Source organism: Colias croceus, chromosome 14 (assembly GCF_905220415.1).
Source record: "Colias croceus chromosome 14, ilColCroc2.1".
Lineage (NCBI taxonomy): Eukaryota > Metazoa > Arthropoda > Insecta > Lepidoptera > Pieridae > Colias > Colias croceus.
In genome coordinates, this window is record NC_059550.1 from 72,393 (window position 1) to 87,828 (window position 15,436).

At 37.1% G+C, this 15,436-nt stretch overlaps 2 protein-coding genes and 1 long non-coding RNA gene across 3 annotated transcripts in view; all 3 read right to left on the reverse strand.

Moving 5' to 3' along the window:
• Positions 1–15,436, reverse strand: part of LOC123697216 (RAC serine/threonine-protein kinase-like) — a 33,496-nt gene that overhangs the window by 17,453 nt on the left and 607 nt on the right. The window lies entirely within an intron of this gene.
• Positions 7,643–12,470, reverse strand: LOC123697217. Its single transcript, XM_045643651.1, has 2 exons — positions 9,276–12,470; positions 7,643–9,144 (listed from the first exon to the last, which is right to left on the reverse strand). The coding sequence occupies exons 1-2, from the start codon at positions 10,726–10,728 to the stop codon at positions 9,110–9,112; spliced, it is 1,488 nt and encodes a 495-aa protein (XP_045499607.1). The 5' UTR covers positions 10,729–12,470; the 3' UTR covers positions 7,643–9,109.
• On the reverse strand, positions 13,225–14,498 carry LOC123697218. The gene is made up of 2 exons (XR_006752212.1): positions 13,873–14,498; positions 13,225–13,438 (listed from the first exon to the last, which is right to left on the reverse strand). It is a non-coding gene; the product is annotated as an uncharacterized LOC123697218 (long non-coding RNA).

Here is a 15,436-nt window from a genome sequence, read left to right on the forward strand (position 1 = left end):
TGTTTGGATCGCTGTCTGCTGCTAAATTCCACCACCGTACAGCACGACACACGCTTAAATTACATCCACACCATCTTGACAACAGTTTAAAAGAAGCTTTTTGCCTCGTCGAAGGAATTTGGAATCCATATCGATTGACCGATCAGATTATAGCTGCTATATTGGCGGTTCACTGCACGAGTGTAGTGGAATGCCAGGAAACAGAGAGATATGGCGAAACATCATGAAGCTCATTTTGTCCACGTTCGCCACTCTCTAGTGGCGTGACGTGGTCAACATGAGGTTCACGTATCAATCTTGATACGACGAAGAAGAAGAGGTCCCAAAATGGATGGATGCGTGGCAGTGCTTTTTTTAGTTATATTTTTCATCACTGACTTATTGAACAAAAAAAACATATTGTTTTTCCTTGACGGACACAACTCGTATATAACGATGCATGTATAAAATCTTTGCCTAGAAAATAGAAAATGGAAATTAAGACTGTTTAATGTATTATAAGTATGCAAAATAATTAATTAATACTATTTTTTATAAATACATCCCAGATTTATTGCATTTCAATCATCATTTTCAAGATTCTATTGATAACTATAAGTCTTCTCCAAGTGTAAATAACGTGAGATACAACATTAGGTACAGTCCATAAATGGGTGTTCATAACTAGATTTTGTCCAAAACTGGGTGTCCATCATTAGATTTTGACTGTCCAACACTGGTGCAAAAAAGTGTTTTTTTAATTTATAAATAACTTCATTATTTATGCATTGTAATCTTTGTTCTAACATTGGTTACGTTAAACTAACAATGAACTAAAGGTATAACTAAACAATATCCAATAAAGTTAAAAAACCTATGAGAAATTTGAAAAAAACTCCAATTTTTTCCTTAATCTGTACAAGACTGGTGCCGTTACGTTACCTGAGATAAGATGATTAAACAAATTTTTCAGTTTTTTTTATGAAACATAATATTGACATGATTTTAAAAGAGCAACTACCAAGTTTCTTGCCTTCCGAATTAGTGGTAAATGGTAAAACCACAGTATTACAATATTATTTCCTACAGTAATGAAACGCCTTTGATGTCGCGCGATGCCGCCGCCAGCGTAGGTACTTACGCTGCCACACGAAAATACGCTAGGGTTGCAACAAATGGGAAATAAAACAATTGTGATTATTAATATTATGATGAAATCATTTATTCATATGTACTTACATTCAAAATAATTGCGATTATTAAATCTGATGTAATTATTTGTTCATAAATATATAATTACAGATATTGCACTGCTAAATATTATTTACGTGGACACTTTATTTTTGGATGTTCTTAATTGTATATTATACCATTTAACTAAGTAATGCATTCGCATTGGGATGTACAATCTGATAAGAAAATAATGAGGACAACATATACATAGCTTTGATTTTAATTCAACAGATACAATTAATACAATCTTTCTGAAACATTGTTTCCTTCTGGGATTTCAATGTAGATTTATATCCGTAAACGGAACAGTTTTTGCGCGCCATAATAGAATATGTAAGTACCTATGTATAATAAAATTATTACACAAAAAATACGACTGCGTCGTCCTTTCGCGATAGGTAAAGCAATCTCAGCGTGATTGCTTTACGCGGCCCGCGTCGCCCGACCCCCGCCAGTTCCCCTCCGTTTCTCTGCACAAGTACATTCGTCGCACTACTGTAGGATGGTAATACTGTGGTAAAACTATGTTATGACAATTCAAAAGTGCTTCTAGTGCTTTTTTAAGGGGGGAATGATGTAGCGACGACAAGCCAATTTATGAGTTATCGAATTTCAAGTGTAGCGCTAAGAAAGTTCACACGGTAACTCGTATATAAACAGTTCGTGCGCTATGCACAGACAGTCACGGGCTTGTCGGGACGCGGGTGGGTCGCATTAGGTTGAATATTAATTACATACGGATAAATATATGTAGTTAACGAAATATAACCTTTGCGTAGTTATTCATCTTTTATTACACCCGCATATAACAAGCCCCTACATTGGTGACCCCCGACGAAAAGTGAACATTATTATATAGTGAATTGCATAGATATCGTTTCTTTAAAATTTAATTCAAAATGAATCCGGCAGTTCCAATTAGAGCGTACGAGAGTGAAAATGCTCTCGCGCAGATCACTGTGTCGAGTAAAATTCCAGACTTCTGGAAAGAATCACCACGACTTTGGTTCGCGCAGTTTGAAGCAGTGGTGGCGAATCAGAAGCTGGCGGACGAATCGAAATATAACCTGGTGGTAGCGAAATTAAGTCGCGAACACGGTGAGCAGGTTAGTGACATTGTATTGGCACCACCCGATACAAAGAAGTACGAAGCATTGAAAAACCGGTTGCTCGTAGTCTATGAAGAATCGGAAGTGCGTCAGGTCCAGAAATTATTGAAAGAACTTGAGTTGGGCGAACAGAAGCCTTCTCAACTTTTACGGCGTATGCGAGATCTGGCTCGAAATAAATTCTCGGAGGAAACATTGACGATGCTGTGGATGGGACATTTACCCGCAGCCGTGCAAGCAGTCCTCACTGTTAGCGAATTAAAGGATACAGAGAAATTAGCTAACATGGCAGATAAAATTATAGAAACGACACGTTTCGCGGAGATACAGGAGGTATCGAGTGCCAGGGATAAAATATACACAATACAACCTACGCTAGTTGAACAGATTACACAGTTAACGCAGCGGATGAACCAGCTGGAATCTGCAGGCTCGAGAGGCAGATCGTTTAGTGTTCGAAGGTATGGGAATCGCACGCATCGCTCCGCATCGTACAAGGAAATACCTAGCCATAATGTTTTTCATCATATTGAAACGACTGGAACTCCAGTGTTTGCCCGGGCTAGACCTCTACCTCCAGCTAGATATAAAAAAGTCAGGGAAGAATTTCGATACATACAGGAAGTAGGTATATGCCGACCTTCTAAGAGTCCTTGGGCTAGTCCACTCCATGTGGTACCTAAGAAGAACGGCGAGTTACGTCCGTGCGGGGACTATAGAAAGCTTAATTCTATAACCAAGCCGGACCGATATCCTATACCACGCTTATCAGATTTTACGTATTTATTGGCTGGTAAAAAAATATTTTCTAAAATTGATATAAATAAGGCTTATCATTGTATTTCTTTTGCCCCGGAAGATGTAGAAAAAATGCTATAATAACGCCGTTTGGGTTATTCGAATGCTGCGCAAACGTTTCAGCGATTCATGCATCATACTGTTTTTCAGGACCTAGACGCGGACAGTAAAGATAATATTTTTTGTTATATTGATGATGTCATAATAGCTTCATCAAATGAAAACGAACATCGTAGACATTTAGAATCATTATTTAAACAATTTAATAAGTACAATATTACAATTAATTTAGCGAAATGTACATTTGGGAAGACGGAAATCGACTTTGTCGGTTATCATGTTACGTCAGATGGTATTCGCCCGCTTGATGATAAAGTAAAAGCTATGAATTTCCTAGGCCCGAAAACATTGAACAATTACGACGATTTTTAGGTATGGTAAACTTTTATAGAGCGCATTTACCTAACGCAGTTTCATCACAATCGATTCTCAATAGTTTTATTCATGGCTCTAAAAAGAAAGACAAAACACCCATTGCGTGGACATCAATCGCCGAACAAGCATTTGAACAATGTAAGTCGAGCTTGTGTAATGCGATTACGTTGTCGCACCCTATGGTCGATGCATCGCTCGCACTTATGACGGACGCATCGGATACTCATGTAGGTGCAGTTTTACAACAACGTGTAAATAATGAATGGTTGCCTTTAGGTTATTTTTCTAAGAATCTATCTAATACTGAACGCAAGTATAGTACGTACGATAGGGAGTTATTAGCAATTTACTTAGCTATTCGTCATTTTCGAAATATGGTCGAAGGACGACAGTTAACGGTGTACACGGATCACAAACCGTTAATTTATGCATTTTATAAAGTAAATAGCGAGAAAGAGTTACCCAGACGTACACGACACTTGATATTCATTAGTGAGTTCACAACAGATTTGAGACACGTAAGTGGGCAAGATAATGTCGTTGCGGATTCGTTATCACGAGTCGCAACAATAAGTTGTCCCACTGTAATAGATTACGCGGAACTTTCTAAAGATCAACAACAAGATTCTTATATGTTACAACTAGATTTCCGCCCGCGGCTTCGCCCGCGTTTTCAAAGGAAAACCCGCATAGTTCCCGTTCCCGTGGGATTTCCGGGATAAAACCTATCCTATGTGTTAATCCAAGTTACCCTCTATATGTGTGCTAAATTTCATTGTAATCGGTTCAGTAGTTTTTACGTGAAAGAGTAACAAACATCCATACATCCATACTTACAAACTTTCGCCTTTATAATAGTATTATGTTACAATTATCTAATTTGAAAGACGCTAATAATAGGTTTAAGAAAATTATGTTACCTGAAAGTGGTAAGGTAGGTGTGTCAATTAACGCCCTCTGTTAAATAACGCCCGAACTTCAAAAAACCCACTTATATTCAATAGACCCGCATCGTACCTCACGCACACATGAATTGCACCAATAGGAACGCGCCTAGCGTGGTTGCGTAAGTCTGGAGTCGCCATCTTTGCCAGTAGCAGCTTTCGTTTCAAGAGCGTTAGACGTGCACTGGCTGTTATAAAAATTTCTTCTAACGAAGCTATAAGTTTTCAGTTGTTTTTGAGTTATTTCTTGGATTATTTTATACTTTGGCAGTAATAAAAATAACCACACTTCATATACTGTAAATATTTTCAAAATGATTTACTTAATTACTTCAAAATTTAAAAAAAATGTCAATAACGCCCAGTCGCGTAATAACGCCCAGTAAACGGACCTTGGGGCGTTAAATTAGTTTTTTTTTCGTTTAAAGTATGGTAGAAGATTACTAATATTAACGTTGATTAGTTACACTAAAATAAAAATGTATTAAATCGTTACAACTTGAAGAAACAAGTCACTTTATGTGTGTTACGAATTTTATAGTTTTAATACTAAATTTTCTTTCTTGAGCTTCTTTTATTTTTAATAAAGAAATTTTATAACGTGCTTTTTATATTTTACTTAGCAGAAATTCTATAAGAACGTATTTTAGGCATACACAATTTTCTTCATAAATGAGCGCTATTTAACACAGTATTTATATAAACGCCCAAGAAAAGGTTTTTAAAAAGATGTCTTTATGTCATGAAACATAAATAGTTTCACGTTTTAGTTGGTATTTTTCGGTTTAGAAAGAAATATCAAACCTACTCGTCGTCTGTTTATGTGCTTTAAAGTAGTTTTAATAAATAAAAAATTAGATTTTTGTTAGGCGGGCGTTAATTACCTCTTCTACCTTACATTTATTTATTGTAATTTAGATAATGATAAAATTAGACCTTACTTGACTGATAAATTTCGACGTATTGCTTTTGATAGTGTATATAATTTATGTCATCCCGGAATAAGGACTACACGCAAATTGATTCAAAATCGTTTTTATTGGCCAAATATGAATCGTCACGTTGGCCAATGGGCTAAAACATGCATTGAATGTCAACGATCGAAGGTTAATCGACATACAATGTCAGGTTTAGGATCGTTACCGCAGTGCGATAGGTTTGAACATATTCATGTTGATTTAATTGGACCTTTACCCACTTCACCCGAAGGTTTTAGGTATTGCCTAACCATAGTTGATAGGGGGACGCGATGGCCAGAATGTTTTCCTACGAAAGATATAACTGCTGAAACGATTTCGCGTGTAATATATGAAGGATGGATCTCTCGCTTTGGTTGTCCGAAAAAGCTAACAAGCGATCAAGGACGCCAATTCGAAAGTCAATTATTTGCTACACTAATGAAGTTATTAGGTATTAATAAGTTGCGTACGACACCTTACCACCCACAGAGTAACGGGGCGGTAGAGCGTTGGCATAGGTCGCTTAAAGCGGCATTAACGGCTCGTTTATGCAATATATCATCATCTTGGGTTACGGAATTACCAACTGTGTTGCTAGGACTTAGAACAGCAGTAAGAAGTGATACCGGCATAAGCGCAGCAGAAATTACGTACGGAACAACTTTACGATTACCAGGTGATTATTACGATAAAAAATCGAGTTTAGAAATAGATAGCAGTCTTGAGTATGTGAGTAAATTACGAGATACTATTAGGAAATATCAGTCAGTAGCTATTAGGCAGAATGAAAGACGGAACATATTTATTCACCCCGATTTAGAAAAGTGCGATTATGTTTTTGTAAAAAACGACGCAGTACGTAAGCCTTTACAACCAACATAGTTACGACGGACGGTCCTTATCGTGTGTTGAGTCGAGAGGAAAAGGTATTTTACATTCAAATGACTGGCAGGAAAGTTAGAATATCTGTAGACCGTCTAAAACCTGCATATTATTTGAATGATGATAGTGATACGACATCTGGGGCAGATACTGAGGTTCCATTACAAATTCCAAGTAGCGAATTGCCTAATACACATACCACGCGTAGTGGAAGAGCTATACGATTACCAGTACGATTTAGGTAATGTATTTGTAATTGTTTCAACTATTTTAAATTTATTAGAATTACGATGATTATAAGTATTCATAAGACTTCATAGAAATGTATAATAAATACTTAGTAATCAACACATCGTATTTAATAAATAATAGCACTTATGAAATTTGAAACGAGTTCATTATTCATTGTTTAACGTCTTAAGTATGGTATTTCATATTTATGTTTGTGTTAAGTTTTTATTGAAATGTTTACTACTTAGAAATTTAAGTACTTTTGATTTATGGCTTATGAGTGTATAGTAATAGCCTTTGTAATATTAAACGATACAAGTGTAAAGAACGTATTGAGATTTGAAATGTTGATGTTACTAAGTGTTAATTGACGTGTAACAAAATATCGCACGCCACTTAGAAGACCCAACCGAGTTTTTGTAATAACATAAATAGTTTAACAAAATTAGGTGTTAACTGTTAACTGTTAACCACTTGTATACGATACGTATTGATTGATTTATATTGTGAAATTTTTTTATACTTTATATTGTAAACATTTTGAAACCTTATATAGCGACACTTTTTATATACACCCATCTGTTTATTGTTTAGTTTAATTGTAAGTTTTTTTACTTGTATACCCTTTTTATTTTTTAAGGGGGGAATGATGTAGCGACGACAAGCCAATTTATGAGTTATCGAATTTTAAGTGTAGCGCTAAGAAAGTTCACACGGTAACTCGTATATAAACAGTTCGTGCGCTATGCACAGACAGACACGGGCTTGTCGGGACGCGGGTGGGTCGCATAGGTCGAATATTAATTACATACGAATAAATATATGTAGTTAACGAAATATAACCTTTGCGTAGTTATTCATCTTTTATTACACCCGCATATAACAAGCCCCTACAAGTCTATTTGAATAAATAAATGTTTGAGTTTTAAATAAACATATAGAAGTATGCTGTATGGATTATTAAAATAATAATTGTTTTTTGTTTGTCTAGATTGATATTTTCAACATCACTATGTTGAAAATAAAGAAAATTGTGCAAGACTGGGGTCTTGGGGTTTTAAAAATTAAACCATTTAAAGGTTCGATGTGTATATTTGATAATAATTACTCGTACAAAATATTCAGTGAAAAAAGACAATAGCACGCCTATAGGTGGCGTGTGTCGTGTACGACGCTCGAGGTAAAAGAGAGCGGGGCCTCCGCTCTGAGGAGGGGCGCGGGGACGGCGCTCGTTCGGGAAACCGGTTTCTTGATGCCGTCCCTGTGTCGCTGCCGCTAGGCGGATGCCTAGACATACTGGGGGCCGTTGGAGACGTCAGGCTCCAAGACCGTTTCTGCGTTATCCAGCAAAGGGCAAAGGTACTTCACACCTCGCCTGTAGGAGCCGGAGGTGGTGGCAATTTCGGCCACTCGGGAAAATCAATCAGCTCCAGGGAAAAGCTTGGTTGCGAGCCTCCAGTTTAAGGGAGGAACATTGTCCACCAGGTCGCCTCGTTGCAGGCATCTGACGGGAAGACACCATTTCGTCCGCCGCTGCAGCTCCGCGATGTACTCGAGGTCTCAGTGGCGCCAGAAGTGCTGCCTGAATGCTTCGAGTCTCTGAAACCTATCTAAGCGGTTCTGGTTATGTCCGCCGAGCTCGGCGATGGCAGTGACGTCAGCGCACGGCCGATGAGGAAGTGACCTGGATTTAAAGGATGGAAATCGTCTGGAGAGGAAGATAAGGGATCATAAGAAAGGACATAAGGGTCGGCTGTTCAGGATGGCCTCTACTTGACTGAACGAAAAATACCAACTCTTCAAATGTCAAATGGGCATTCCCTAAAATTAATTTAAGATAAAACTTTGCGCATCGCACTCCTGATTCGACCAGGCCGAAAGAACGAGAAGAGAAAGCCGGTTCGAATTCAAACTTAATCCCCTCGTTTGAAGCAAATTCTGAAATTGAACTTGACTTTATAATATCGTTAAGCTATTGCTCCGACAAAATTTAAACAAAATAAATAAATTAAATAAATAACATTTCGTTATTTTACATACCCTCCCACGCATATCAGTAATAAAAAAGGCCCCGGCTAAGTCAACGCAAACACTAATGAAGGTGAACACAAAAACTAATAGCAGCTGAGGCGCAGCACGTAGCAAACGCACGTGCTCCTGCTGAAACAACAACTTAGTTAGCCGGTGCTTGGCATGGAGAAGAATGGGATGACACATATCAAAAGTGTAAAATAATAAATAAAAATGGGTGTCGCGAAGAATTTTCAATTCATTGGGGAATCTATCCTACCGTGCCAGCCTAAACAAATGTTAAAGGACGCGTCAAGTTCCTCAGGCTGTAGAACACCGCTAGGTTTATTATTTGTATGTGTGTGACAGTTATGAATAAATCGTAATAAATAAGCGAACGCGCGCTGTAATATCGTAAGTTTCGAATATCTGTCAAAATCAATAAAATTATTCCCCAATTTAATAATTAACGGCAACATGAACCCTTAATTCTAATTATAACAATTCTAATATTCATTGCAAATTGCGGTCAGTTGCATCGTGACTTGCGTAAAAGAAAACAAAACAAAAAAAAAATCACAAATTAATATCAAATAGCCTATTACTATTACAGGCTTCAACACCGCGCGATGCGTAAACAGCTGGGTTCATTGATGTGGGCACGTGATGCCATTCACTGCCTTCAGTAACTAAAATACTAGCAATGCGATTTGACACATATGTTTTTAATTTACTATAACGAGATTTAAACGAACCTGAAAAAGTTAATGAATCGGCCCAGTAGACTAATTGAGATATCTGGAAACGTAGTGTTCTGCAAACAGCTGATGTAAGTTGAGAATTTAAGGGCACGCAATCGTCCCATTTAATTTTTGCAAACCATAATTTTTTATTTAATATTTTTAGTATTAAGGTTAGCAAGCACAAAATACCAAAAGGGTCAAATATCTTACATGAGTTTTGCCAAAATTTAGTCAGCGACTCGTTAAAACTGTGAAAGATGCACAGTGTATTGCATTGCAAAAATGAATTAAATAAATTGTCGCTTGACCTTGAATGGGCGCTAACAGGCCCGGCAAGTAACCAACCTAACTTCGACTTACGCATAACGGGCATGTCCTGGCCTAACGTAATCTGCTCGGATCCGATTAAATTCCAAAAAATGTCAGCACCGATTAAAATATCAATTGGACCGGGCTGATTAAAATTGGGATCTGCGAGTTTGATGTTACGCGGCAAATTTAAATGAGACACGTCTATGTATTTATGCGACAAATTACCGGAAATATTAGGCAGAACTAAACACGATGTATCAAAATTGACATTATTGTCATGTATAGACCTAATTTGCAAGGCGCAACGTTCAGGAGTTTTAAACAATGAAATATTACCTACTCCTCTCACATCAACAGAATTGTGTTGCGGCGTTAATTGCAATTTATGTTTTAATTCATTAGTTATTAATGACGTCATACTACCGGAGTCTAGCATCGCCCGTGCTGTCACGTGGTCGTTGCTAACGGGATTGTAAACATCAATGAGCGCTGTAAACAACAACACCTGAGTTGAATAGGAGACGGCCATATGATTGGACGCGACTCCGGACTCGCACCGCGACGGCGGGGGCGAGTCCATAGTTTGTGTATTTACAGCCCGAGTAACCTCCCTATGTAATAAAGTATTGTGGCGCTTCTTACAAATACGACAGGGACGCGATCGGCAACGGTGTGAGGTGTGCCCCGCCCTAAGACAGTTGAGGCAGAGCTTCAATCGAGCGGCGCCGGCGATTCGATCCTCGATGCTCAAGGACCGGAACGACGAACAGTCGTAAATGCGATGACCGCCATTGCAGAAGAAACACGAAGCCGGAGGGAAAGAAGAAGCACCGGGAGTGGCTGAAATTGTGAAGGTTTTCATGGTTACGGACTTGTCTGACTTGTTATGAGAAACAAAGTGTTCCCGCTTACTATTGTTATTATTAAACGATTTATCTAATTTATTGCGCTGTACTGATTCTAAAACGTCAGCACGTCCCTTTAAAAATTTATTAAAATCAAATAATGACGGCATTTTATCGTCGTTGAAAGAACTATTTTTAAATTCTTCCCACTTCAAATTAGAATTATTGTCGAGCTTAGCCGAAACCATATGTATAATTAAAGTATCCCAGTGATCAGTGGGCTGCCCCAATGTATTTAAGGCGCGCAGATTTTTGGACACATGATCAACTAGGTAACGCAAAGACTTCGCCGACTCTCGGCCTATAGGTTGCAGATTAAACAAAGAATTTAAATGGTTAAAAATTAATTGTCTTTTGTTGTTATATCTCTCGCAAAGGAGACGCCAAGCTACGATGTAATTGCAATCGGTAACCTCTAAATTGCTTATAACTTGAACTGCTTCACCTTCTAAGTACGAGTTCAAATAATGAAATTTATGTATGGACTTGATACGCTCGTTATTGTGAATAAGTGATTCAAAGGTGTCGCGAAATTCAAGCCATTTAAAATAAGAGCCATCAAAATTGCCTATATTTATCAAAGGTAATCTAAAATTGATTTCGTTACTTTGATGACCGCAATGAGCTTGATTTTTCGGACTTTACACTTGCTAGTTCACAGTTATTCGTATTTATATTAGAGAAATAAAATCTTGTTCAATTTCATCCCTTGCATCAATTTCGGCTTCCATCGAGGTTGGATTCTCAATTTCGATGCGCGTTTGCACATCGTCGAACTGCATGAACAATGCACGAAAACGATCCAACCTCAATGAAAGTTCATCCATTTCTTGCGAAGAAATATCATCGCTATTGAAAAGATTATTGATATAATTCTTAAATTTAGTTAAACGTCCCTTAATGGAGGATCTAGTATTTACGTAAGAAGTCATATTTCGAACAAAAATATATCAATTATAAATCGACAAGAAATGGAGGAAGGATTAAATTTAAATTAAGAAAAATAATATAAAAGAAATACGTAAATTAATCCGCCTTATTTCCATTCACTCGGCGCTGGCGCAGGGCGCGTGCGTAGTAACCGCTGGCGGCAGATAACGGGACTCGAGCCGTGTCACGCGGTCCGGCACTGGCAAGCAAAGCGAAGCGTTTAGGTATCTAATGCAAATTGCAATGGAATATTTACGCAGGGATTTATGATTATCAGCTTTAAATTGATGGGATGAGTGCAAGCTTATTCAATAATTAAATGAGATGAGTATACTTAATGCCCTCTAAGAAATAAAATAATAATGAAATATAGACAAGCAGCTTTAGCTTTTAATTTAATAGTGCAAAAAATATTGCGAATAGCTCAGTAAGCTTGTATAGCTTGAAGCTAATTAATTTTAATGTAAAGAAACTCCTCAAAAAATAATAAAATAAAGATTATAATATGCAGATATGTGCGAGCGGATCGATCGGCAATTTAGATAATTTCGAACAATAAGGAAATGAAAGCCTGAAAAATCGATATTCACTTGCGCAGCATAGGCAATAAAAATGCGACTAAAGCTTGGCCTAGTGAAAGTAAGAGTGGCAGAGCTTGATAGTCAAGAAGAGAGGAAAATTGTATGGAAAGAAAAAAGGAATAAAGGAGTGGTTCACTTCCCTGCTGGACCGTGGCTGCGGCACCTGGCGGCGTCGGCGGGTCGGCGGGTCGGCGGTCGCTCCTGAGTCCTGAGTGACGTGGCGGGCTGCACGAAGCGACTGGGACGGCACGGCGAATAATTGCTGTCTTAAACTCTTCGTACTCGGTCTTCCAAATTGGTCTTCCAAATTAATGTTCCACCCGAAGACGTGGCGATCCGTGACCTTTGTCCGTCCTTCTGTGTGCCTTGCGCTGTATCACGTCGGGGTCACCATGCGCAAGACTGGGGTCTTGGGGTTTTAAAAAAATAACTGCGTTAAAAACAACCAACTTCAAAAACGGAAAAGTAAGAAATAAAAAAGATTTGATATTATTAATTACTACATATTATTTTTATGTGCTATTTACTAAAAAGGTTTGATGTCGGTGCACGGGCTTAATACTAAGTGCTTAGTGTTTGGCACCGACTTCAAACCTATTTAATAAATAGCACATAAAAATAATATGTAGTAATTAATAATATCAAATCTTTTTTATTTCTTACTTTTCCGTTTTTGAATTTGGTTGTTTTTAACGCAGTTATTTTTATTTAATACTTTTTAGTGTATTTTTCAACACGAATCAAACGAGCCCAAACTCGATAAAGTTGAGTCAATATATTACTGAGTTCCTATGGCCACCTTCCGATTCCATCATCAGATCAACTCCATGTCATGATAATTTTTCATCGCTATCCAATTTACATTCGTATACAAAATTTCAGCTCAATCGGTTACCGGGAAGTGAATCAAAGTTACTTGCTACATTGAAATTAAGTCATCGAGTACAGACAAAAATGCTCATAAAATAAAAACTACTAGGCCTAGCCGAATAAAATTTTTATGGGACCAATTCGACACCATCCCGCATCGAACAAAAAAAGAATCACGTAAATCGGTTCAGAAACCTCGGAGTAATCGGTGTACATACATAAAAAAAAAAAAAAAAAAAAAAATATACCGGCCGAATTGATAACCTCCTCCTTTTTTTTGAAGTCGGTTAAAAATTAAACCACTTAAAGGTTCGATGTGTATATTTGATAATAATTACTCGTACAAAATATTCAGTGAAAAAAGACAATAGCACGCCTATAGGTGGCGTGTGTCGTGTACGACGCTCGAGGTAAAAGAGAGCGGGGCCTCCGCTCTGAGGAGGGGCGCGGGGACGGCGCTCGTTCGGGAAACCGGTTTCTTGATGCCGTCCCTGTGTCGCTGCCGCTAGGCGGATGCCTAGACAAAAATAATAAATCACAATTTACTGATAGGATATTGATAGGACCTAGGTGTTCACTTAATATTATGTATTTTAATTATAAATTACTAATTTAATTTTACGGTAAACAGATGAACACAAGGAATCACATAATCATACGCTCATAAACATTCCTTTAACTTCTGTTAGGTACTTAATTTTTTTTGTTTAATTTCTTATTGACAAAACTGTAACAAATTTTAATTTCCTGGTTTAATGCAAATGTAATAAGAGGTGAATAATCACAGAAATTTTAATTAATCAATCCATCAGAGGCCACATCAAGGCTATACTTTACCTGTGTAGTATAGAACTATTATAATTTACATATACAAATGTTTACATAACAGAAATAGCAAATTATTAAAAAATTCCCATTATAAAATATAAAATAAATATTTCTATTACTTACTCAATAAAGGTGAAAGCGGATTTGAGATAATGAACTCATTACAGGACAATCATATCTCTAAAAAGATACATGTATATGTAAATATTTACCCTTGTTATGATGAAATAATAGCAAAGTAAAATTATGATATCCTTCGTAGAATGCCATAAAAGAGTAAACAATACATACAAGTGTGCATAAAAAGTGTTCAGCTGAGTCAGCCACATGAGTGTGCAGTAGGGCATGCAGAACCGAGTCCGGTTCCAAGTTTCTGAAACCCGGTTCCAAATCGAGCTCAGAACCGGGTAGAACCGGGTTACCCGGTTCTTTTATAATACCTCGGAAAAAAATACGAAATTAAACAAAAGTAACTGTAAAAGTACCTGATGGGCCTCTTTTATTTTACGCGGCTTGTGTATTATTTTAATAAATTAATAAAGAAACAAAATTTCAATACTTCTCTTTATTTATCAGTCTAATAAAAGTACCTTGTTATCATAATATCACATATCAACATAAACCTTATTCATTAACTGCAAACTGTAAAGCAAAAAACCGGCCAAGTGAGAGTCGGACTCGCGCTCCGAGGGCTCCGAACAAACCTATTTTTTATAATTTTGTAACTTTAAAATTTATGTTTCTAGCAATTTTTCCTTTATCTGTGTTATAAGACGTTACTTTTACCAAATTTAAAGGCTCTGTGTTTATGAGAAGTACCCTGTAGGTTTTGAGTCCCATGCGAATATCGAAATTTGCGAAAATTTTCAGCGTTTACGGCTGTATCTTTTGATGCGTTGGCTTGTGAGTTTGACTTTTTCACAGCATCAAGGGACCGAAGACTTGAGTATTCGATATAAATTTCAGCTTGATACCAAAAACAAAAACATGACTGGATCATTACCTATATGAAACAGTAAAATCAACAGCTTTTCAAATTCACGACAAATCTAATAAAAATATTTCAGTAGCCTAATTTTTGTCATTTTCGAAGCCTAATTTTTTTTTTTGGTAATATACCCGTAGGAAACTTATAGCATCTAAGGTTAGACAACCAATCAGAGTCACGCTTGAGGCGTGGCACGAAAATTCGCGGTGCATGTGAGTCTGACGTTGCCAGATATAATAAATTTGTTAAAATAATGCAGCAAAATATAAATAATACTTTATATTTTAATATTTTGGTCGGAACCGGGAGAACCGGGTTTCATACTATTCAGACCCGGTTCTCAAGATCATCAAAAAACCCGGGTTTACCCGGTTTTTTCGGAACCGGGTAAACCCGGGTGCATGCCCTAGTGTGCAGGCTCACTGTAAACAAACAAACTGTGGACTTTGGACTCTACTCTGTTTTTACTGCTTTTCCACTTACTATTGTGACATACAACATTATTATGGCATGAAATACATTAAAACAAATGTTTATAATTAATTAATTACCTGCAACATTAATATAATTCACAGATATATTGAAAGTTAAATTTATTATTTGTTTTGATGCAATTAAATGAACAGCCTAGTTGCATCAAAATAACTAAACGATAGAAACAATAAATATAACTGGGGGTTTATCAGCATGGTGAAGTGT